At 34.1% G+C, this 23,112-nt stretch overlaps 3 protein-coding genes across 12 annotated transcripts; 2 read left to right on the top strand and 1 right to left on the bottom strand.

The window, feature by feature from the left end:
- Positions 1-4,574: 4,574 nt before the first annotated feature.
- LOC141686553 (brassinosteroid-responsive RING protein 1-like) lies at positions 4,575-5,048 on the bottom strand. Its single transcript, XM_074491581.1, has one exon. The coding sequence runs from the start codon at positions 5,046-5,048 to the stop codon at positions 4,575-4,577; it is 474 nt and encodes a 157-aa protein (XP_074347682.1).
- Positions 5,049-11,272: 6,224 nt separating this feature from the next.
- On the top strand, positions 11,273-13,088 carry LOC141686552 (uncharacterized). The gene is made up of 2 exons (XM_074491580.1): positions 11,273-12,061; positions 12,270-13,088. The coding sequence occupies exons 1-2, from the start codon at positions 11,273-11,275 to the stop codon at positions 13,086-13,088; spliced, it is 1,608 nt and encodes a 535-aa protein (XP_074347681.1).
- Positions 13,089-15,877: 2,789 nt separating this feature from the next.
- LOC141686782 (riboflavin biosynthesis protein PYRR, chloroplastic-like) lies at positions 15,878-22,089 on the top strand. Of its 10 annotated transcripts, none has more exons than XM_074491845.1 (5): positions 15,893-15,979; positions 19,660-19,888; positions 20,418-20,529; positions 20,760-20,857; positions 21,446-22,089. In XM_074491845.1, the coding sequence occupies exons 2-5, from the start codon at positions 19,685-19,687 to the stop codon at positions 21,467-21,469; spliced, it is 438 nt and encodes a 145-aa protein (XP_074347946.1). In that variant the 5' UTR covers positions 15,893-15,979; positions 19,660-19,684; the 3' UTR covers positions 21,470-22,089. The 10 variants fall into 10 exon arrangements, 6 of the variants coding, with proteins under 6 accessions (XP_074347946.1, XP_074347949.1, XP_074347945.1 ...); XM_074491848.1 differs by having other exon boundaries at positions 15,906-15,979; positions 19,784-19,888; XR_012560802.1 differs by having other exon boundaries at positions 15,909-15,979; positions 19,784-19,888; positions 20,415-20,529; positions 21,338-22,089.
- Positions 22,090-23,112: the final 1,023 nt, after the last annotated feature.

Raw genomic sequence — 23,112 nt, 5'->3', positions numbered from 1 at the left:
TTTTTTAGAGTTTGTAAATTGAACTTAATGGTTGGATTCAATGACACTTTTAGATATATTATTCCGGATTTTAAAACAAAAGTAGCTTAAACCTTGTTAAACAAAATAACTTCACATGTTCGAATGAATTTATGATTATAACTCATGAGACAGAGATTATCGCTTAAATGCAGTTTATCTTAATTTATGTGATTTGCCTGCTTGAGCCGTAGAATTTACCTGGTGCGCACTATAATAATAAGACTTTGCCTGCAATATCAAAAATCCCAAACATTATAAAGATTTCTTTATGTACTACAATATATATATTCATATTGCCTGTACTATCAGAGACACGAGAATTACATCCGCGCAGCTAGAATTCAGATCAAAATAATTTAGCTGCACGCTTGTCAGATTGCAGCAACTCAACAGGTTAATATGCAATCTTCTTCATCGATTAAAATAATGCATAATAAAAATAAATAAATTCTGGCATCACTAAAAACGTGAGTTGCCATGTATAGTACACTCAAATAATTGAACGCCATCAGAATTATTTGGCTATTTTGCTCTCCACTTGATTCATACTGCCTCCGTCCCTCCCAAATGTTTACATTTGGGCTGTGCACGGAGTTTAAGAAAAACGATAAATTAGTGGAGGAAAGTTTAAAAAATGAGTTAAGTAGTGGGACCGATTAATATTATATATATAAAGTGGCTATTGTGGAGAGAAGTAGTAGGTGTAGTTATTTTAAAAATTATAAAAACTTTACTATTTTTGAAAAATTTTGAAATATAAACAATTGGAAGGGACATGCCAAAAAGAAAAGTGTAAACAAACGGGAGGGACAGATGGAGTACATGAGTTGACTTTGAGAGACAAGATTGGACGTATTTAGTCCTACGTACTTGAATATTTCATCCGTCGACGATGAGCAGGATTTGCAGAAAACTGTCCTAATTTATCTCAAATGAGAACTCCTCATATTTTCACTGAAATATTTGGATGAATTTGTTCGGTAATTTAGATCAGTATTTGGATCACAACTGATAAAGATGGCGTTAAGTGATTCATATTTGGATGTGGTTGGAATTGGCCTACCAAAACAAAAGAGCCATTGCAAAAAGAAGTATACGTAGGAGGTGTGACACGGATAATAAAAAAAATTAATTTTGTGGAGAAAAATGAGAAGATTGGGTAAAATTATGGGACCGATTAAAATTTAATATATAAAGTGAATGTAATGAGAAAAAGTATTGGATGTAAGTGGGTGTAATTATTTTTTATATTATAAAATTTTACTATTTTTGAAACGTATATAATTGGGAGAGATATCCCAAAAAAACCGTATAAAATTGAACGGGACAGGTGGAATAATAAGAGTTCATCTCTTATTGTCTCACGTCCTAATCTCGACTCTAATATTGACTATGACTTACTATTCAATATATTAAAGTATATACTAATTTAAAATAATATACTAATTACTAATTAAACTAATTTAATTACTAATTTTTGTATCATATAGTCAATTATTTAAAATTAAAAATACTTATTTGCATGTAAGTAAACTGAATTACTAATTTATATTAACAATCTGTTATTTATCCGAAATTCGGTAAATATCTCTCAAGAAAAATTTCTGGATCCGTCCCAGGTGGACTTTCGATGTCACTACTGTCTCCAATTAAATAAATTTATTCTATTTTATGTGACATTTCGCTCAAATAATTCAATGCCATTAATATTTTGGTTACTTTGCTCTCTCCACTTGCTTCATGATTAGACTATGAAGACAAGATTGGGCATATCTAGTCCTCCATATTAATCAACATTTGAGTGTTTCGTCTGTCTCCGATGTTTACGTTCGCGCACTTTAGGGTTGTTGTCAAATGAGCGAAAGCAATGTATCACTTGATCTTAAATCAAATGGGACATGCCTTTTTTTTACTTATAAGGATGGAACACAAAAAGCTGATATTGAATTTTATGGGTACTCATTTACACAGTGCGGGTTCTCATTAATATTTATATATTTATAATTAATTTTGAACTAATTTGACAAAATATTAAGATGAAAAATTAAATACTGAAATAACAATTATATAATGTTTGAATAAAATTAATTGATGGGTGGATTTGAATAAGAATATTGGGCTTTGGCAACATAATATAAGTGGCTTATTAACTTATAAGCTCGTAAGTACTTATTAAGGAGTGTTTGTCGTCCTAACTTATAAGTCGAATTTTCAACTTATAAGTTGATAAGTTGAATGTTAGCAACGACGTACTTTTTCTCAACTTATTTTGATTTGTTTGCCTTTTCATTAACTCAAGTTTTAAAAAATAAATTTTAAAATGTTAATATAATCTAAAATTCACGGAATAAGATGATTATATTTAAAAATTATTTATTTTGATTTATTTAAATAAAAAAATTTCTGACTTATAAGTAAAATTATCCAAACACTTATATAACTTATAAATATTTATCCACTTATCACTACTTATTCATTTTAAGTTATAAGTTACTTATTTTAAGATTTCCCAAACGGACGCATTATTTTGATTTTTTGTAAATAATGATATAAATGTTTGTTGTTCGATAGATTCAAATTTGGGAGTTTGAATATTACATTTCTTTAATATTTAGATCCAGCGGTTCTGATTTTTGATAAGAAGATCTGACGGTCGAAAGAGTGTATAATTAAAATGAAGGTTGAGCCAAAATATATTGTGAATATTATAGTTTAGTATAGATGAAAATTCCTGTATCCTTAGGTACTTGATTAAATAATAATTGATTAAAACATAATTTTGTTAAATAATTTTTTTGGACCCATTATAATGGAGCCTATATTTTTTTAGTTTGAATTAAGTAATTAATTTGGAAATGTAGTTTTTTCTTCAATCTGAAGTAATTAATTTAAAAAGGTTCAACTGTTTTAAAGTCCGATAACTAAAAAATTGTATATAATTTATAAGTTATTTCAAATGAGATAATTATAATCCCGAGATTCTTAATGTTTTTATTTTATTTTTCTATTTTGTTACGTAATCTAATTTTAATTAATAATTGAGAAAATTAAAATTTTTTATTGAATAAAATATTAGAAATAAATTTATAAAAAGAAATTTATAAGATTAATTTCAAGACAACTAAGTATTTTAATATCCCTGAAAACACGGTTACGTGGTTCCCCAATAAATAACCAAACCTACACACTCAACTGTTAATTTAATTAGCTGGACCATCGAACTATCGCGTTTACAGAGACCTACACAGATGAAATTTAATGAAACGTCGATTTTTTGGCTCGTAAAGCAACACGTCAGACACACGTTTTTCTTAAGAACGATAGTATTTACTGGATCACATTTGTTTTCATTTTTCTAAGTAGACCAAAATCAAGCCAGCTAATTGATTTGAGCTTATAACTACTCCCTGTCTTTTTTTATTTGAAATTTTGACTTTTAAGCACACCAGCTAAAATCCCGTGCATGGCACGGCTTCCCGTTAATATTTAAAAATTTTATTTATCCTGTCATATTATAATTTTTAAATATTTATATAGATTAATAAATTTTAAAAAAATTAATACGATAACATGTGGTCGTAGTTTAGTAAAATAAATATACTATATCTAGTTGTTTAACGATTTAGTAATTTAGCGGATATATAACACAATTTTTTTTAATAATATGATAAGGTGTGGTTGTATTTTTGTAGGATAAATAGACTATGTGTAGTAGTTTATTAATTTAGTACTTTAACGGATATATAACATTATTTATTTATTTTCTTAATAACCAAAATTATGGAATAACCGTTGAACCAAATTATACCTCATTCCGGTTATTATAGTATAGTATAGATTTAATGTATTTTGATCGGATGATTAAAAATATTATGTGTAATATTTTATTTTGCAAATTAAAATATTTGTTATCTAGTTTTATTTACAAAAAATAATTTAAAAATAATAGTTTTAACTAATCGATCAAAATGTTCGGGATGAGCAAAAAAATCGAATACAGAACCTAAAACTGGATTGGATAAACTCTCAAACATCTGAGTTTTTATTAATTCATGTATTGGCCAACTATAGCATATATAAACAAAAGCAAGTTTTGAACCAATTAATTAGTTGGGGTTAGCCATTTATGATGTGTTTAATGGGTTAATTATGAAATGTAAAATAGTTAAATTTTCAAACTCATCCCATTCCTAACCATCTAAATTATAACTAAACACTCCTAATTTGAGATGAAATACTCCATTTTTTCCTAACCTCATTTTTTCACAATTTTAATTTCAACCATTTTACTTATCTAATTTTTTTTCAAAATTTGCCTCCAAATTTAATTATTTTCTTCAATTTGATTTGATTCAACCCAATCAAACACAACGATGATACCTAATCATGATGACAATAGATTGCTGGTACAGCAGGCAAAATATTTCAGCTCATGCCAAAATCAAGTAAATTTGCGTTGTAAGAATTCATGACGGTGAGTAAAAGTTTCATCAATTGAAATTTCACGATCCAAACGCTCTCAAGTCTCAGCCTCAAGTAGCCACTTATCTCTACTAGAATTCGGAGATTCCAGAAACAGTCCAAAGCTTCTCTTCGAGAGCCTCCTGCATGTCATCTGAAATAAACGGCGTCCGACACAACGGGCACGTCTTGTGCTCATGATCTATCCAAACATCCACACATTTTCGATGAAATACATGCGTACATTGTGTCAATTTTCGTAATTCCTCACTCTCTGAGAACTCGTACAAGCACACAGCACAGCTTTCAGGCGGGTCGACAAGCTCAGAGTACTTCACGACAGGCAAACGCTCCTTCGTCAGAACGGCCAAGATAGATGGCAATGGCATGCCATGTCGGGTTTCGAGTCGTGGCGGCCAACAAATATCCGGGTTAAGAAAAGCTTCGACGCCCGAATAGTGAAAAAGTGTTACGCATAAGAGATCTTTCATTAAACCAAGAAAGGACAATGTATTATTGACAAATATTGGCAACGAAAAATCTTTGTAGCTCACTAAAAATTCCATGTAATATGTGTGTGTTTGTATAAACAAAGAGGAAGAGGAGAGATATGAAGATTGGGGTTATTAAATACTCATATATATAGACATTAGTATATGTATTTGAATTATTAGAACAACCTGTTTTTAGCCATTATTGACTTTAGAATAGCTACACTATAAATACCAATAATCAATTAGACATGCATGCAGATATTGTTATTATATTAGATTCTGGCACTAAAATAAGAGCTGCAGATATGATTGCCTTTAATGGTAGTTCACATTTTTAGGTTTCCGGCTGGTAGTGTACTTAAATGACACCATATGATTACACGACAAGATAATATGATAGAGCGCCGTGGCTAAACCGGGATACAAGATTGCATAGATCCCAAATCCGCTCGACTCGGTTTTGTTCGTGAATTAGAAAGTATTCTAAATGAGAACTCGGATAACTAATAGGGTATTGATCTTTTTTTTATTCATTTTTTCTCTTATGTATAATTATATATATATTAATAAAAAAACTATTTAATTATACTAATATATTATAACATACTTGAAATAATAAATTTATTTTTTCTCTTATGTATAATTATATACATACTAATAAAAAAAACTATTTAATTATACTAATATATTATAACATACTTGAAATAATAAATTTCAAATATAGATTGATTATTTGATAACTTTTTACATAATACCCAAACATAAGTTTTATAATAAACCACATGTCATTTATAATGAATGTCAATGCTTTAGAAAAAAACTAAAACATATATAATATCATGTTTGGTCTTTTTTGAGAAATTTTGAAATAAAATAATAGAAAATTGAGAAAACTAAACTCGGATTTGACCTCGAGCACTTACGGTCCAATCAAGTTTTGACCGATTCTTTATAAAATCGTTTTTAAACCCCATTACTGGAAACTCGGTCGGACAAGCCGACAAGGGTTTAAAAATGTATACTCAAACCGAATACTAACACTGTTAATCACAAAACAAACGGTTAAAGGGAATTATCACTAATTTTAAAAAATAGTTCATGACTTGAAATTCTTTCAATGATTATCAACTAAATTTATGATTTTCAAAAACAATCTTCTTAAATTTTTCAAGTTAGTGAAGAATATAATTCAACCTAAATTTGCCTAAGTAGGTATTAGACTGGCGACGAAGGTAAAGCTTATGTGTGATATGTAACACACCTCGCACCTTGTTTTCAAAATCTATCAAAATAATGAATGGTATCTTCTTCCATATGTATAATTAATACATGATTTATTAGTTAATTTTTTTAAAAAATCGTTGTTGTATAAACATTAATATCTATCCTGCTTTATATTGTCTGTCACCGAACTAACTTATCATAATCTTTCTTTAAATGCATTCTGTATTATATTATAGGAGTACGTGATAATATAATATAATATAATATTTTAATAGATTTTTTGAGACGACGTATTAGAGTAGTTGAGGCTGAATATCACAGCTTAAAGGTTTAGCCGTAAAGTTTCATGTACAATTATATTGGTAAATGATTTTCCCTGTGATTCAGAAGTGTTAAAGTTCAAATTTAAACAAACACTAATTTGAATTGTTCACGGTAAATTCGATGTAAAGTATGTCATGAACACATGTATCGTATATATATATACATCTATATTATCTTGCACTAATACGGAGGTATTTACGGAAACGGTTTTTCTATTTTTTCGAAATACCCCCTTACATTTTACCTTCTTAGACCCTGTTTTAAGTGGGTTACACTGTGTATGTTTGGTTTAATTTGGTTCGGTTATTTTATTAATCTTTTTGATTCGTTTTTACATGTGAAAAATTTTCGGAGATGGACAAATATTCCCAAAAAATACAAATTTCATTTTGAGAAAGAACAGTCTCAAAAACGATTATAATCTTTTTTAAGATCGGTAAATCTTCCCAAAAATAAGTACAAATTCCAATTTGAGAAAGGATATATACGGTCTCAAACAACGTTTCATAAATTTATTCAAAATATTTAGTTATCAATATATTTTTAATTATATTCTCATGATTGTAACATCATTTTGCAAACATTTTCCGATACGCAACACTAATCAATGCCATAAAAAATAAGAAAAATACTAGAGATTCCAAATTTTTATACAAAAAAATCTCAAATATGATGTGTCATACGAATATCTGGCTACCTTCCTAATAATAATATAAGACCCCGCCTGTATTATATGCGCCCACAAATTAAAATCAGTCACGCGTCAGCAAATCAATTGATAAATATTTTATAAAAAATATTAGGGATACCTAACACTACTCAAAAAATAATTAATATTTGCTCCACTTGCATCTTGATTCTTGAATATTATTCGTTTCGATCCACTTGCGATATAAAATTAGAGACAAGATTTAGACATATTTAGTTCACTGGTGTAACTCTCTAGGTCTCAATATTTCATTCATCAATGCTGTTTTAGGGTTTGATATGCAAGAGCTAATAATACCTGCCTTAATTTGATTAGTTAATTTATTTCAATGGGACATCCGTGTGTATTATTGGTTTTTGACTTATTCTATTTTTCTGATTTTTTTTTGTTTTTAAATTAAAATTATTTTCAGAACCTGTATATTTTCTCTGTTGATGAATTACTATTTTTTAACGGTACGTTGATAAATTACTTATTTATTCATATTTTTGCTGTTTGAACTGTACTTGACCTCGCTCTTTTAAAACATAAAAGTAGTAATTTAATATTTTATTTTATTCAAAATAAAAACTTGTAATTAATACTATCAAATTGGTGGAGAAAAAATGCAATAGATAGGATTTTACTTTGCAGTTTAGTTGATAATACAACATCTAGAATAAAATTCTTGAGATTATCTCAGACAAGTTACACGTGCTTTTGCCCGCAAGGTTGGCTCAGCTGGTTAAAAAGAGGAAAACTATCCTCTTGGTCACAGGTTCGAATTTCACGGGAGGAGAATTTATGATTATGCCTCCTGAGTCAGAGTCCGTCGCTTAAATGCGGTTTACCTTGGTTCATGTGGTTTGCACGCACCCGAAAGATAGCGGCTGCGGATTACCTACGATAAAAAAAAAAGTTATACGTGCTTTTTATTAATATAAAATAACAATTACAGTTTTATAAATATACAAGTTATATGTCATTCTTCAACAAATATTTTCCATCCAGATACCTCTTTTTTCTGTACTTAAAAAATTTTCAACCATTTTAGGAACAGATATATATATATATATATATATATATATATATATATATATATATATATATATATATATATATATGCAGACAAGATTTGGTTGCGTGGTTTAATTCCCAATAAATAATCAACCCCACAATCTCAACGGTTCAACAAATATTTAACACATGAAATATTTTTGTATCTATTCATTCGTTCTGTTCCGACAAGTTAGAGCATGCATAATCATAAGAAATTCTTAGTTAAAAATCAAGTTGGCATAGAAAAATAAAATTTACAGATAATATCTAAAAATTTCATCACTCCAAACTGAGATAAGCCCTTATTTATAATTTTAGTCAATCTCGGCTATATTTGTCTAACTCTATCCTGTAGTAAAATTCTACATCATCACTTACCATATAAAAATAATACATTATCTTTATAATAATAACTTCAAATAATAATAATATATTATTTTTAATTTATACCTAATCATTATAATCAACTCCATCGAGGAAAATCGTATTATAAATTCAGCAAATTTTATATATCGGTTACTTTAAGCTAATTTAGGCGATCATTTTACCTAACATTATTGAGAATGCTCTTAGAGTATTTTTGTCGATATTAGTTAAAATACTTGGCTAAAATAATATAAAATAATGACGATCTTGTAAAATTTATCAAATTTGAAAAAGTTATTCTTCAATGATACCGACTACAATTTAATATTTATATTTACAGTTTTATTAGAGAGAGATTCAACAAATTTAATTATAATTTGAAGTAAGATTTCTCCCCTTAAAAGACGTTCTCGGACAACTTTTTTGGGAAATGCTATTTCCAGATCGTATTTTTTTGTTTCCAGAGCTTCTAAAGCATGAAATGACAAAACTGCCCCTGTATATACAATAAAAAAGAAAAAAAATAATGTAGGGGTATTTTCGTCTTTTAATACCTTTTGAGCTCTCAAAATAAATTTTTTGATCTGAAATTAACATTTCCCACTTTTTTTTGGGGGGATATGGTATTTACATAAATGCCTTCTAAATGTGTATGTGACTGTATGTTCATTGAAAATGGTATTACTTATTAGGATTGCATGACATGGTCATGTAGATAACTGAATTAAAAATTCGTTAATTCATGTTTTTATCATTATTTAAGATAAATTATAAATTTTGGATTAACTAAATAATACGATTTGAATCTTTCATCTATAAAACGGAAATTATAATTTGTCGGTAAAAATAATTTAAAATGATTAATCGTATAATCGGAATATTAATCGGATATATTAAAAGAAGTGTGATAATATTAAAAAAAATTAAGCTCAATTTATTAGTTTATGAAAAATGTGCAGTCACTAATCGGATTCTAAATCGAATCAGCAAAGTTCTTATAACAATTAATCGATAAAATCGGTGATTAGTATAACTTATACTTCCTCCCGTCAATTATACAAATCATTTGATTTTTTTTCTTTGACGTTTTTAAATATTTTAAATATACAACTAATTAGTTCCTTCCCCTGCATTTTAAAATAAAAATTGAAAAAAAAGGTTTTAAAGAGATTCAAATATCCTCCGGCCATGGCTCTCATGATGAACGTTGAATCAAATGCCTATATTCCCCCATCCTAATGCTCAAAGGAATGCCTATATTCCCCGCCATCCTCCATATGAACAGATGATTAATGATGCAATATTCTCCATGGGAAGCATTCAAAGATGGAGTTGTATTAGGAATCCACAGAAGAATAAAAACCTTGCAGTATTTTTCTCTCCTTCTATGTGAGAGGTGTGAATGTTTTCTCTCCTTCTATAACCTAGAATTGTGAGAGGCTGTGATCTTCATGGCAACAATGGATGACATAGAGATGCAGATGGAGGATTTGAATATTGAAAATGAGGAGAATGAAGAGTTAGTCTTTGATGAAGGGGTGGAAGAGGACTGCAACAGATTTGAATTATGTATTGTGGGACGCTTTCTGACGGAGAAAAACATCAATGGTCGTGCAATGAGGACAAAGCTTGTTGATTTATGGAAACCTGCAATGGGCATAAACATCAAAGATCTTAAGCCTGGGATCTTCTTGTTTCAGTTCTACCATAAGGATGACATGAATTGGGTGCTGAATAATGGACCATGGACTTTTGATGGAGCGCTCTTGGTGATGAACATCGTAAAGGTGGGAGAAGATCCTGTTAAGGTCTCATTGAATGAGGTGGATTTTTGGATTCAGATACATGATCTCCCGGTTGGCTATATGACGGAGATGGTGGGTAAACAACTGGGAAACTTTTTTGGAACGTTCTTACAATATGATGCAAAGAACAACTCGAGTATATGGCGTGAATTCATGCGACTAAGAATCCAAGTAGATGTTCGTAAGCCTCTAAAAAGAAAGAAGAAGATAGTCAAAAAAGATAAAACAGAGATTGTGGTTAACTGCAAGTACGAGAAGCTGGGGGATTTTTGTTTTATCTGCGGTCTACTGTCACATACAGAACGCTTCTGTAGAAAGAAACTAGAGACCAATGATGGAGAGATTACCAAGGAATGGGGACATTGGCTAAGGGCTCCACCACGTAGAATGGCTGGCGGCAGTAAAAGCAAATGGCTCCGGGAGGAAGGTGACGGCGACTGGGGGCGGCGGAAAGGGATGGATAATTACAGTGCTGAAAATCAGGGATTTCAAAAAACTGATTGGACGCGCTCACCAACTGATTTGCGTGATCAAAGGGATAAGGGGGATAATTCAGAGAAAAATCAGGGATATAGCGAGATGTACGAAAGTAATGTATCAGCTAAGGCGGGGAATTCAAATTTAAGTAACGATAATGGGCTGGACGCAGATGGGTTATATGGGCTAAATCTGGAGGAAAGAAAAAGGCAGAGAATTGAAGCCCAATTCACTACAGTGCAGACACAACAAAAAGATACAACAACTAAGGACCCTACTCTTTCTAATGTTGATTGTGTAGGGACCTCTTCAATCTTATTGGCTCAGCTTGCTACGCAAGCTAGCCAGCAGCAATGAGTCACATTAGTTGGAACTGTCGAGGCCTTGGGAAGCCTTGTACAGTTCGAGCACTTGGTGATCTGATAAGAGATCACAAACCCATCTTTGTATTTTTAAGTGAGACGATTTCTTTTGCTAATAAAATAGAGGACCTTAGAGTTAAGTTTGGTTTCGATTACTGTTTTGCAGTAGATAGAGTTGGACGTAGTGGAGGTTTGGCTGTTCTATGGAAGCAGATTGCAAACTGTCAAGTGGCTGGTTACTCTAATCACCATATTGATATGCTGTTCATGGAAAATAGCACTGTGTCATGGCGTCTCTCATGCTATTATGGGTATCCGGAACGTACAAGGCGTAGAGAGTCATGGAGTTTAATTCGTAGACTGGCGGATATATCAAATGTACCTTGGTGTATCTGGGGAGATTTTAATGATCTCCTTTTTGCTTCTGATAAAAAAGGCACGATTGCACACCCTCAATATCTTCTTGATGGCTTTCGTAAAGTGATTGAGGAGTGTCAACTGGATGAAATAAATCTAAGAGGTGGTAAATTCACGTGGGAAAGAGGTCGAGGTACTAATGCTTGGGTAAGAGAAAAACTGGATCGTGGTTTTGCTAATGCAGGCTGGTTGGCTAAATTCCCAGCAAATAATCTGAAAGTGGTTCATGCGCCAGTTTCCGATCATGAACCGATTGTGTTGGATCTTTTAAGTACGGAGATATCAAAGAAGGAGTGGCGTTTCCGATTTGAGAACATTTGGTTAAAAGAACCAGACTTTGTTAAGGAAGTTTCTGAAATTTGGGTTTTGACTCCAATATTACACCTTCTCCCAAAAATTATTGAAATCACCTCGTTCATGGCTAGGTGGGGAAGATCGTTCTTTCATAAATTCAGAGAAAAAAATAAGAAAGCATAAGGCAAACTTAGAAGAGCTCGTAGACTGTGAGGATGCTGAGAATGTTAAGAAGTATCTATGTGCGAAAGAACAGTTGAATACACTTTTACTTTAGGAAGAAATTTATTGGAAACAGCGTGCTAAACTATTTTGGCTACGAGAAGGAGATGATAATACGAGGTTCTTTCATGCCTCTGCCTCTGCAAAGAAAAAGGCAAATAAAATTGCTTTTCTGACAAATGATGCTGGAGAAAGAGTTGAGGACCACGATGGAATGTCTGAAATTGTTCGGGAGTATTTTTCCAAGTTGTTTACTGAAGAGGAAGGGATAAATAATATGACAATGCCTGATAGTCATAGGATGTTATCTGCAGAGCAAAATCGAAAGCTGACAGAGGAGTTCACATTTGATGAGTTTACTACAGCATTAAAGCAAATGCACCCTGATAAAGCTGGGGGCCCTGACGGACTCAATCCAGCGTTTTTTCAAAGTTTTTGGAAAGTGATGGGACATGAGGTGTTTAAGCAATGTACGCAGTGGATTAAAAGAAAGGAATTTCAAGGGAACCTCAACAGTACAAATGTGGCCTTGATCCCAAAGAAGGAGCATGCTTCTAATATGAGAGACTTAAGACCCATTGCTCTGTGCAATGTACTCTATCGGATTATGGCAAATGTGTTGGCTAATAGATTGCAAGAGGTGCTTCCATCTCTGATTTCGGAAAACCAATCTGCGTTTATAAAAAACAGAGGTATTACAGATAATGTCCTCATAGCTTTTGAGGTGATTCACCATATGTCTCGCAAAAAGAAGGGAAGGGTAGGAGAAGTTGCTCTGAAGTTGGACATCAGCAAGGCATATGACAAGGTAAATTGGTCCTTTCTGCAAAGACGAATGAAAGCTATGGGATTCTGTGATAAATGGATTGAGTGAACAATGCTATGTGTCAAAACAGTCACGTATAATTTCACTCTAAATGGCTCTCTTATTGGACCAGTTCTCCCTAAGAAAGGATTGAGACAGGGCGACCCACTCTCCCCTTACCTATTCTTGTTGTGTGTTGAAGGCCTGTCAAGTGCAATGGATGATGCTTCTGCCAATGATATGATTCATGGTTGTCGAATTAGCCCAGCAGCACCAACGATCTCCCACCTCTTGTTTGCTGACGACAGCTTTCTATTCTTTAGAGCTACTACTGAGGAAGCAAGAAACATAAAAAACCTCCTTGTCAGTTATGAGAAATATTCAGGCCAATCTATAAACTTCCAGAAGTCGGGAGTTTATTTTAGTGTGAATGTTAATCAAGCTAAGCAAACTGAAATATCACAGATTCTGCAGGTGCATAATGGGATCACAAATACAATGTATCTTGGGTTGCCATCTTTGGTAGAACGATCGAAGAGAAGGGTGTTTAGTTACATAAAGGAGAAGGCCAGTAAGAAGATTCAGCAGTGGCAAACTAAACCAATGTCTCAAGGTGGGAAAACGATGCTAATAAGGAACGTAGCCCAGGCAATTCCGTCATACAGTGTGTCATGTTTTCTGCTCCCTACGACCCTTTGTCATGAACTTGAACAGATGTATAACAATTACTGGTGGAGATTGGGAAGAGGTGACAGTCAAAAAGAATGAATTGGCTTTCTTGGAATAATATGAGTTATGCAAAGAGTAAGGGAGGCTTGGGTTTTCGTAATTTACACGGTTTTAATATTGCTCTACTGGGTAAGCACATATGGAATTTTATGCAGAATCCGAATTCTCTTGTTGCAAGATTATTCAAAGGTCGATATTTTCCGAATACTCATGTGCTAAAAGCAGTTAAAGGACAAGGAGCAAGCTTTATATGGGCAGGGATATGGACGACAAAGGAGGAACTAGCTAAAGGGTTTAGGTGGGTGTTGGGAGATGGCGAAGAGATTGTAGCAGCTCGAGACCCATGGCTGAGAAACAAAATTAATTTCCAAGTGGAGCAGAACCAGTTTTATACAGAAAGAGAGGAGAAGGTCTATAGCTTATTTCTGCCAGGAGAGAAGAAGTGGAACATGGCCTTGATCCAGCGAAATTTTCTTAAAGATGATGCAGAGGCAATCTTATCAATACCCATTCCTCAACGTGCAGTAACTGACAGAGTAGTATGGACTCACTCGACTGATGGTGCCTACACAACTAAGCATGCGTATCGATTCTGGTATGATGCTCACTTTGGTGATAATGGTGTTCCGCAAAGCACAGGATGGAAAAGTATCTGGCATCTGCAGTTACCTCATAAAATCAAGGTGTTTGTGTGGCGTTTTTGTCGAAATGTCGTTCCAGTACGATGGAGACTGAGCTCCAAGGGAGTCAGAATTCCCATTACATGTCCCATGTGTACAGGGGATGTCGAGCATATGTTACATCTGTTCTTTGATTGTAGTTTTGCTACTGGATGCTGGAACCGTGTTGGATTGGTTTATGACTGGAGCCAAACGGAATCTGCCCCGGAATGGTTACTACACAAGCTTAGCTCTGCAACAAGTGAGGAGAAGGTGAAAATTTGTGTGACTTTATGGGGTATTTGGTACTGGCGAAACAAGAAGGTATGGGAAGGGAAGATAGTCACACCAGATTTTGCCATGGACAGCAGCCTTCGAATACAGTCAGACTGGTTTCAAGCACGGAAAAAACAAGAAGATAATGCTCCAGGAAGAGCAGATGGTCGAGAAACAATGTCACGGGTCAGTGCAAAATGGAAACTCCCTGCAACTGGAACTTTTAAACTTAATGTTGATGCATCTGTCTACCCAGGTACAAATGCCTTCGCAGTAGGAATGGTGCTGAGGAATGATACAGGCAACTTCATGGCAGCCAGAACCTACAAATGCAGTGGTGAAGTATCAGTAGTAGAGGCCGAGACTATTGGTCTTCGCGAAGCTTTGTCGTGGATTAAAGAACTAAGGATGCAAGATGAAGAGATAACAGTGGAATCGGATTCACAGATCACTGTTAATGCAATTCAAAAAGGTTTGTACGAACTACTTGGAGGTTGGCGAAATAGTGGAAGGGTGCAAGCAGATCCTCAGTAGCTTAAATAGAGTTTCGATTGTTTTTATCAGGAAAAATGCTAACAGGGTAGCGCATGAGGTAGCTAGAATCCCGTGTTTAGTAAATTCCTATAATGTATTCACGTCTCCTCCTACGTGTTTGTTGGAGACCCTTGCATATGACGTGTTGATTTGAATGAATTGAGCTAGCAAGTTTCAAAAAAAAAAAAAAAAAAATTGAAAAAAATATTTAATATTCGAAAATAAGCATTTAAGAAAATTGTTTTTAACAACATATTTAATTTTTTTGCGAAGTTTAATAAAATATGTAGATTTTTTTTAATTATAGGTAATCCGATATAATCATAAATTCTCCTCCCACGAGATTATATGTAAAGGCTCCGGCTCAGGAGACGTAATCATAAATTCTCCTCCCGCAAGATTATACGTAGAATTTTATGCATGCAGTCCCATAAAATGGTCCATGTACAACTTTGAGCCTTACAAATTACAACTGTTCAACATGACAATTGCATTTATGAAACTTTGATTGTTTTCTAGATCATACCTCATTGGACTTCAAGGGACATTTTAAGGCCCATAACTTTATCCACAGGCAAGAACAGGTCCAATGCCAAATTTTATCAAAGAGTAATTTATTTGGGCCGGCCTGTAAAAAGATTCAGGTTTTTAAAATGAAACCGTGCTGGGCTTTTCTTAAACTCCGGCAGAAATTAATACAAAACAAAACACTTGCAAGTTCCCTTTGTTCGGTAATCATTGCATCTCAGACAGACAACACAGGTATCTCCAAACACTTCAAGCTACTAAACTCGTTTATGTATCTCTCTTTACATACTTACATTACATGTTTACGCTATACATACTTGCTAGCTTTTAGATTCTGTTATATAAATCTACACACACACATAGTCTCAGATACACACATGTTTTGTCCAATTTTATGGTGTATAATAGATACACGATAATCCTGTTTCTATAATTGAATGTCTAGCTACTACACATGTTATATAATATGTTCTGTCCAATTTTATGGTGTATAATAGATACACGTTTTACCACCTAGGCGCCTCGGCGCAGCCGCTGGCAGCCACCTAAACCAATTTTTAGAACACTGCTACTACATATATACATATATATATATATATATATATATACTCTCCTGTTTTTCAATATATGACGTTTGACTTTTTGGCTCACATATTTAAGCCACATAACTAAAATTATTATTTGTAAGAAATTCTTTTTTTGAATAAAAATATGAGATCAAAACTTTTAGTCACAAAAAAAAAATTGCGAAAAAATTTATTTTAACTATATGATCAAACCTGCTAAACATGTGTGGCAGAAAACGTCATGTATTAAAAAACAGAGGGAGTAGTAGAATATCAAAGAATTAATATTTCATGAACTAATTATCTCGTCAAATGAATACTTTTTTCGTATTACAGGGATAGTGTATTTTTAACCAAATGAATTAATTAAATTCCGGTATGACGGAATTTATTTGTCAAAGATTAACCGTACTTTTTTTAGCTTAACTTTTATTAAAAGTTTGGAAATGTGGGGTGCAACGATAAGGTAGGAAGAAGTTGCAAAACTTAACCCCCGAGTTTAGAATTTGAAGAGCAATACAAACATAGAGATAAAAGGGAAAAATCCTAAGTTCAAAGAGATAGAAACATTAAACAAAGAGGTTTAAAGCTGCTTGTGTGCATCAACATACTAAATCGCTATTCGAGGTTTCTTGCAAGGCCTCCCCCTTTGTCTTTTTGCATGCTGAGATGCATTTCTTTGTACATCATTTGTATCCTTTGTGTCCACCGCTACATCATGTGAATAGCGGATAGTGCTGGCATCAGCATTCCCCTTCGCAGTGTTGTTCTGTTTGCGAGGTCTACCCCTTCCCTGTTTAGCATAGTAGATACGAGGGGCGTTAGCATCTTCCTTGTGAGCAATGGCATCAACATTTCTCTTCGCAGTGTTGTTGTCTTTGCGAGGTCTACCCCTTCCTCGTTTAGCATAGCAAGTGGTGGTGGTATCAGCATCTCTCTTCGCGGTGTTGTGTTCACGAGGTCTACCTCTTCCCCGTTTAGCATAGTAGGTGATTGAAGCATTAGCATGTCCTTTTACAGTTTTGTTTTGTTCACGAGGTTTAACCCGACCCTGTTCAGCGTTGTAGGTACCGGTGGCATTAGCATCCCCCTTTGCACTGTTGTTCACTTTACGTGGTCTACCCCGTCCCCGTTTAGCAGGCCCCGGTTTCTGTCTGGATTGTGTAGAAGGTTCAGAAACAACATCAACATCCTTCTGACACAACGTAGGATCAACACTATTCTCTTTACCCATCCCAGCCTTAGCCGGGGCAGAGTTAGCCAAGAAGTTCACATGTAGTTTACCCTCTATATGATCATTGTTTTTTACCATATGGGGCTGATCGTCCGAGTCAGAGTGATACTCTCGAGCATAGATATCTCTTCCAGTCCGTTCTTGGTTATAGGCACCAGGAACTAGCTCTTGTACATGCTCACAGTCCCGGGTAGTATGATCAAGAGAAAGACACATCAAACAAGCATGTGTATTGTCCAAATAGGCCACATTAACCATAGCCATATATTTTTCTGAATGGCCCGGAAGCATGGTCATTAGAACACCTGGTCTGGAAGAACCCACCAAAATATCCACACAAATATGTGCCTTTTCGGAAGGAGTCTTATTTATAGCATTCAGAAGAGTTTTCTCATGAAAAAAAGTTGGTTTACCAATAGCACTCGTAATCCGACAAAGTCCCTCAACAGACCAGTAAGAAAAGGGAATATTGGAAAGTTCAATCCACACTTTTTCGGTGGTTAATGGATAGGTGGTTTGGTACCGCTCCGACCATCTATGCACATGCAACTTGTGTCCATCTACATATAAGGGACTACAATCAACAGCTCTAGATGCCGCGGTATTAGAATCAAATTCGAGTACATAGAAACCCAAATGATGAGAGAACACATTTAAAAGACCAGCAGCACGATAATTCTTAATCAAACCATCCTTAGTTAGGCGCAAGTCCATTGTAACATCCTTGTTAAAGTATCCCAGACAACAATATTTCCATTTCTTAGAATTGAGAAAGTAAGCTGTCGGGGGATGAACCAGAAGAATACCATTTTCTTTCCTCTTCACATCGTTAGGATAATAAATTAAAGTTTCATGTTCTTGAACAGAATTAACAGTCCTTGGATACTCCTGATTAATGACAACATTATTATTAACAATAGGTGAGAAAAGAACCTGTTCGCAAGAGGATAGTGCTTTGACGGTTGAGTCCATAGAGTGAGAAGTCGAGATTGTGTGTGTAGCTTGTGGTAAATGCTTATCTTCTTCCGAGATCCTGAATTTATCAAGTTTATCCTCATGAGTAATGTTCTTGTTCAACATAGGAGACCTTGCGACATCCTCAATAGTCTGATCCAGCGATTTGTCTAAAAGATTACAATTGATATGCGATTTTGTATTTCTTGGAACAGAGCTATCTTCATTTACCTTTGAAAATGATATATTCACGGGGTTTCGTGTCATGTTCGAAACAATAAGCGAGTCGTTTCGTGTCATGTTCGAGTAATCGGGGTAATTGAGTTCAAGCTCCAAAAGCCCTTTCTCGTTTTCATTTTTTGACAACAATTTTTCTAGGTGACATATGTTTGCTTTTCAATTAGAATGACAGAACTACTTAGTGATCCAGTTGTGTGAATAAATCCATTGACAAATCTGCAATTATTTCAAGTATTGTACTATCAAATCTCCAATTGCTATTTAAGGTTATATTTGAATTTGTTTACTAATTTGTATGTTATTACGGGATACATCCAATTATATCTTACTGTATTGGGTGATTGTAATGTATATTTTTTGATACATGCCATGAAATGCACAGTCTAATGCTACTAGATAGTTTCTATGTTTAGGATATTCTCGCTATGCTCGTCAGTATTATCATCTAATCGTTATGAGCTCTTCAATATCTTATGATATTACATTTGTTTCTCGTGCTTAGATAACGCGCAAATGATGACTTGACATAAGTTTGTATTAAGATTTATCATAAGCGTTGTAAGTGTCCAAGATAGTTTGTATATTGAAGCTCCAGCAATCAACTTTAAGTTTATCACTCATGTAGAAAGTTATTCCTGTATAGAACGCAAAGTAATATCGTGACTTCATCCGTTCAAGAAGAACACTAGAATTTCTCAATCGAGAATTATGACGGGCTTGTTCTCTTTAAGACCCTTTTCTAGTCCTGTTATGTGCACAACTGTTAGAATAATATAAGATCCTGAAAATGGCCATTCTCTAACACCTTGAGGTTTTAGAGTAACTGGTTACTCAACATGGTATCAAGATGGGCGTCGGTGTTGTGTTAGAATAATATAAGATCCTAGAAAGGGTCATTCTCTAACATCTTGAGATTTTAGAGTAACTGGTTACTCAACACCACCAATGGTAGCAATGGACACCACACTCTCGATGCTTCGTTCATCAAACATGCTGCCGAGTTGGCTGCTAAGTCTTCCAGCTTCACTGCCGGCTGAATTGCAGGGTGTAGAAGCGGGTGGGGAATATCGTAAGGCTGCCACAGCTTATGTCAACATGGAACCTGGTGACTGCCACGGTGATTCTGCTGCTGTGTTTTCTTTTATTAAGGTGTTCTTAACATTAAGACTACAGCTGACTGATATATCTCTACTAATTGTTTAGTCTCACTTTACTTTGTTTCAAGTCAATTGTCCTGTCTTATAATTAAATATCATTTTTTGTTTATGTTATTGCAACATTATTAGAAGTAGTTCACTGTATATAATTTCCTGTAACTAAGTTCAGGTTAATTTACATCAAATAACTGTCATAATTTTGTTGTAAAGATTTAGATGAGCATTAATTTCAAAGGGAGTTAAATCTTGTCGAGCTCCAACCCTCCAAAATCTTTTTTATGTAGATTTTCTTTGAAAGGCAGTGGTCTCTTTTACTGGTATAGCTGCAATTGAAATCTTTTAAGTTTTCCCTTTGTTTTTGCGTAAAATTGTACAAGGGATCGACGTTTCACATTGAGTTCTACTCTCTATATGAGCATGACAAGAAGCATGATATTTTTTCTCAATTTATCTGAAATCTAAACCCAGTATAACAAAAACTATTAGCCAATGTAATTTATTAAATGATATGTGTTTAGTAGGGAGGAATTTCCAGTGATGTTGTTGGGACAAGGCATTCATCGCAGCATCTCCGAGGAAGTGCTATTCGGATGCTAAGAAGCAAAGGAATGAAGGATTATGTCTGCAGGGAAGGTCTGCAAAATAATTGTTGATGTAGGAATTTATATATTGCATGCTTTTAAGTTATTTGGGAATATTTTGGAATGCTAGTGACTGAAATTTCTTATGTGGTATCATTCTACGCTTGTATAGTTTTCGAGATCTTGGTGGTAAAATCTTCAAATTCTATAATGGAGATCTTTCTGTTACTTGTTAAACTAAGTCTATGTTGAAATTTTAATTCTAAATTCTAATTTTTTTAGGAACTTGGGACTCGGGAGGCATAATCATAAATTCTCCTCCCGTGGGATTCGAACCTGTGACACAAGCGCTGGAGTTAAGTGATTTTTGCTATGAGCAGGTTGGTGGTAATTGATTGTCTTTTTTTCTGGATAATGTTATAGTTTAAGCTTCTGTCTGTCTAGTTAGTGAATGTAAAGCAAATAAAGTTTGGGTTTTCTTTCTGGCGAATATCAAAATCTTAAAGATGTTTCAGTTAAACTTATGCAATTAGTCCTTTCGCACTTGACAGTAGCTAGTAAGCTGTACAACAGATAATCAGTCAATGCCTCTACTTTGATTCAAATTTGAGTTCCACCAGTATTTATTCATCATTCTTTCGATCTCCTGGCAAAGTGACTGAGGCAATAAAAAGCACAACATACAATAAGACGGGATAGATTGGGCAACATTACGAATTAGGACTGGTTTCCCAGCCCGAGATATAGCTTTTGGCTGCCCACTGTATTCTTTTCCACATTTTATCCTTCATGAAATCCAATACTTTCTTCTTGGCTCTACCAATAAAAGATGGTAACCCTAGATATTTACCATCTTGCAGATCATTAGTAACACCTGGTAATTACGAGAGTTCAGTCTTCCTACTCGGATGTACATTAGAATAGAAGAAAATTGCAGACTTCTGGAAATTTACAGATATGCCTGACAGGTTTTCATAGCTGTTGAGAGGTGACTTGACAGCCTCAGTTTCCAAGCGATCGGCACAGAAGAAAAGAAAACTTTGCAGATGAGAAATTGTTGGGGCTGATGGGCTGATTAGGGAATCATGAATTATAACATCATTAGCTGCTTTGTTTAGAGCACTTGAGAGGCCTTCCGGGCAGATCAGTAACATGTACAGTTACAAGGGGTCTCCCTGGCGTAGTCCTCTAAATGGGTGTATCTAGAGCGGACAATCGGGTCATGTCGTATACTTTCGTGTCGTGTAATTTCGTGTTTCGTATACGTAAACATAGAGATGCACAAAAGGTCCACCGGCCGGGCTTTGACCGGGCTTTAAAATGCCCGGCTTTGACCGGGCCGGGCTTTTCGGGCTTTTACTTTGACTGTGCCGGACCGGACTTTCCGAAAATGTCAGAACCCGTTTGGGCCCTCGAGGCGGGCCTAACCGGGATTTTTTCGGGCCGGATCGGATCGGGCCGGGTTTTTTTCAAATTTAAATCGGATTGAGTATTATTAGAGATTCCGAAAAATAGATGTGTTAGCAACTAGATCATAATAAAAATGTATTAATTTACATGAAATATTTTATGAAAACATTACTTCGTTGAAAACATTTAAGTTCGACAAAAAATAAACATGTTTATAAAATAATATATTTTATCATTGTTATGATAACAATGATATCCAAATATATATAGTATACTTATTATATTTTCTTTCATTATTTATGCAACGAAGTATATAAATAATATTATTAATCACAAATATATAAATATATATGTGTTTAAAGTATTATTTATATTTATAGTAAATGTGAATTTATAAATATATAAGAAAATATATTAGAATAATCAGATTATAACCGGGCTTTTAATCGGGCCGGGCCGGGCCGAAGCCCGAACTTTTAACCGGGCCGGACCGGGCTTTGCCTAAAAATATAGGGCCTGTCGAGGCTCGAAGCCCGGGTCGGGACCGGACCGGGCTTTGACCGGGTCGGGCTTGACCGGATCGGGCCGGGCCAGATTTTCGGGCCCGGGCTTTTTGTGCATCTCTACGTAAACATGAAACTCATATCCGACCCGAAATGATTTTGTGTACCCATATGTGAAACCCATATTCGATTTGAATCGTGTCATTTACTTTCCGTGTACTTTTCATGTATATTAAATAAAAAATTAATATAATATATAAAAAATCTATTTTAATGTATAATTTAATGAAATATGAAGAGTGTATATAAATATATATATAGATATATATATATTTACATAGTATTCTATAAAAACTTGTAAATATTTATATTATATTTATATTATATACATAAATATATGCATGTATTACATATATTAATTTATAAATATATTTATCTCGTGTAATTTTGTGTACTTTCGTGTACCTAAATTGAAACCCATATCCGACACTAAATCTATCGTATAATTTCGTGTTCGTGTACCAAAAATTAAAACCCATATCCGTATTTTTCGTGTCGTTTTCACGTGTCTTGTACCAAATTGTCTGCTCTAGGTGTATCCCTCCGATAGACGAGCCATTAAAACATAACTCGTAAGAAAACGTGGACATTCACAACATCATCATCGTATTCAGTTAGCATTTTTACTTTGGAAATGATTATTTATCCTAAATAAAATAATG

Source organism: Apium graveolens, chromosome 9 (assembly GCF_009905375.1).
Source record: "Apium graveolens cultivar Ventura chromosome 9, ASM990537v1, whole genome shotgun sequence".
In the NCBI taxonomy this organism is placed as follows: Eukaryota; Viridiplantae; Streptophyta; class Magnoliopsida; order Apiales; family Apiaceae; genus Apium; species Apium graveolens.
This window is presented reverse-complemented; position numbering and strand designations above follow the sequence as displayed.